The sequence below is a fragment of the Eurypyga helias genome, unplaced genomic scaffold (assembly GCF_000690775.1).
Source record: "Eurypyga helias isolate BGI_N326 unplaced genomic scaffold, ASM69077v1 scaffold9130, whole genome shotgun sequence".
Classification (NCBI taxonomy): domain Eukaryota; kingdom Metazoa; phylum Chordata; class Aves; order Eurypygiformes; family Eurypygidae; genus Eurypyga; species Eurypyga helias.
This window is the reverse complement of record NW_010227675.1, coordinates 3,815-6,115: the sequence shown is the minus strand read 5'-3', so window position 1 is coordinate 6,115 and position 2,301 is coordinate 3,815. Positions and strand designations below refer to the sequence as shown.

Genomic DNA, 2,301 nt, shown 5'->3' with positions numbered 1-2,301 from the left:
CTTCCCCCCTTCAGCCCCAGCCTAGATGCTTAAAGAGATTCACGGGAGGATGTTTTAACCTTACCCACTGCAACGTAGTAGGCTGCAAAACCAGTGAAACGCTCCTCATTGGAAAAGTCTGATTGGAAGCTCATAGTGAGGGTGTTATAAGGGACATGAAACTCCTCCACGATCGAGGAGCCAGGGGCACGAGGTTTCTTCTGCCCACAAAGCACACCTTCAAGATGGCCACCAGACAGGATCTGCAGAAGAACGCGGAGAGGTCTCATCTCAGTACTGGAATGTGTGTAGCTACCAACACTCGGGTCTTTCAGCTTATAGGTGGCTAACCAAAAGGCTCCTAAGCCACACGCATTTCTCATGATGTTCCCAGATCTCCCAGGGCACAGCTATGTCACACAGCTAGCAGGAGAGACCGAGGCTGCTGCATGACCCACGCTGCTGGCCAAGGCTGGAGGACAGCCAGCCAAGGTACAGCTGAATGGACAAACCCGTTTCACGCCATCTGTAAGACACTTGAGGGGTGTTCTCTCCTACTGGCTTCGCAGCTGTGAAATACCCATCTTCACTTTTCAGATACAAATTAATCCAGCAATTCCCTGTTAACATCCTTTCCTCAGGCCCACTTGTACAAAAAATGAACACCATGGTTCAAAATAGTGGAAGGTGTCCCTGACCATGGCAGGGGGGTTGGAACTGGATGGTCTTTAAGGTCCCTTCCAACCCAAACCATCCTGTGACTCTGTGAAAATGGCAAAACCAATCACTAATGGTCTGCCGAGCAGTCTAACAGGTTCAGCCGTTTGTTGCCAAAAGACATGTTATTATAGCTCCTAGCAGAGCGTATCCATCCTACTGTCCCTCCTTGGTCCTTCTCCAAGGTCTCCTTCAGGTGCTGCACCTGACCTTAGTGCCCCTTTTCACACATCCTGTTGCAAGATAGGATGGTCTGGGAAATCCTTGATCTTTTGTGCCTTGTGGGACAACATGGAGCAGAGCTAGGGGTTCTCTAAGTTTTAGGAAAACTGGGGCACACAGATCACCGAAAACTGTGGTGTAATGGACCACAACACTATCTGAGTGCCCACTATCCATACACCAACCTCTTGATTGGTTTTAACCTTCACAATTTCCAATCAATTTATGATTGCATTAAATCATCTATGTCCTCTCACGGATTAATTCTGAATAATTTCAGAGGCAGAAAATCAATTCCCTTAGAAAATGGTTCTTTTATACCTATAGTTCACTGGCCAAGAATATGCCTTGCAGCAGGGAGGTGTTAGTGGTGCCTAAGAAGGGTTTTCCTATAAATATAGGAGAAACATGAGGAGGGGGGCATAGATGGGACACTCAGTTGGCAGACAATGCTCATGTGGTTATGAAGCAAACTCAAATCTACTTAGCGGCTGCTAGTGCAGATATACTCAGTCATTTGGGGTTCTTGGGGCTCAGAACAGGAAGGACGTGTCTATCTCCTCTTCCAGCCCCGGGGTTTGTACACAGCTTTTCTGTTGTGTGCTCTAACCCGCCTTCTTGTCTTTTGCTCGCGTGAAGCCAGGGACAGTACCTTCAGAGAGTCATATTCACAGTTCTGCGATGGTTCAAGATCCAGGTGTGTGAAATAAAGGCGAATGCCATATCCCGAAGGGACCTGGATTTCCCAAGATTCCTGCACATCATTAGGATACACCTGAGGGTAATTGGGAGACAAGATCTCACCATACATGGAGGCTGCATCAGCCCAGGCAGGGAGACAGAAGGAGATAAGGTACCTGAGAAAAGAGGAAGGAAGGTGACGTTGAAGTAGTCTTCTCTGTCCACATACAAACACAGTCCCTAGGGAAAAAGCTGGTCTTTGGCTGTATATAGCCTGCAGCATAGCTCCTGGCTTTGGAGCTTTCCTGACCAACGCTGTGGCTGTGTGGGGTTTGTCTTTCTCCTGTAGCATTTCACACAGAAGTAGTACAACCTCAGTGATGCTCTCTGCTCCTCTCCTGCTCTGGAATAGCTGGTAATGCTGCAGGAGTTGGAGTGTCTCAGGTGCTATCCCCTATTTCACTGCCTTGCTCTGGAGGCTACTTGGGCTATAGATACACTCAGATTTGAGAATCAGTACAGCAACACTGGAAAACCACTTAATTTATAACATGAAATTATTAATAAACCTGAGTTCTCCTTGGAGATTCAATAACTCACCACATGTGGAAAAAGCAGATCTTCCTTTCTGAAAACATTCAGGAATTGGACTTTGGAGTTACGGTCTGGGACAAAAAAACAGTGCGATTGATTAATGTTGCC

The 2,301-nt window shown here is 47.2% G+C and overlaps 1 protein-coding gene across 1 annotated transcript in view; it reads right to left on the bottom strand.

Annotated features, from left to right (window-relative positions):
- C1S (complement component 1, s subcomponent) overlaps positions 1 to 1,729 on the bottom strand; it is a 7,371-nt gene extending 5,642 nt beyond the window's left edge. The window contains exons 1-2 of the mRNA XM_010157063.1: positions 1,571 to 1,729; positions 65 to 242 (exon numbers count right to left, since the gene is read on the bottom strand). Of these exons, the coding sequence (XP_010155365.1) occupies positions 65 to 242; positions 1,571 to 1,729 (337 nt within the window). The remainder of the gene's footprint in view (positions 1 to 64; positions 243 to 1,570) is intronic.
- Positions 1,730 to 2,301: the final 572 nt, after the last annotated feature.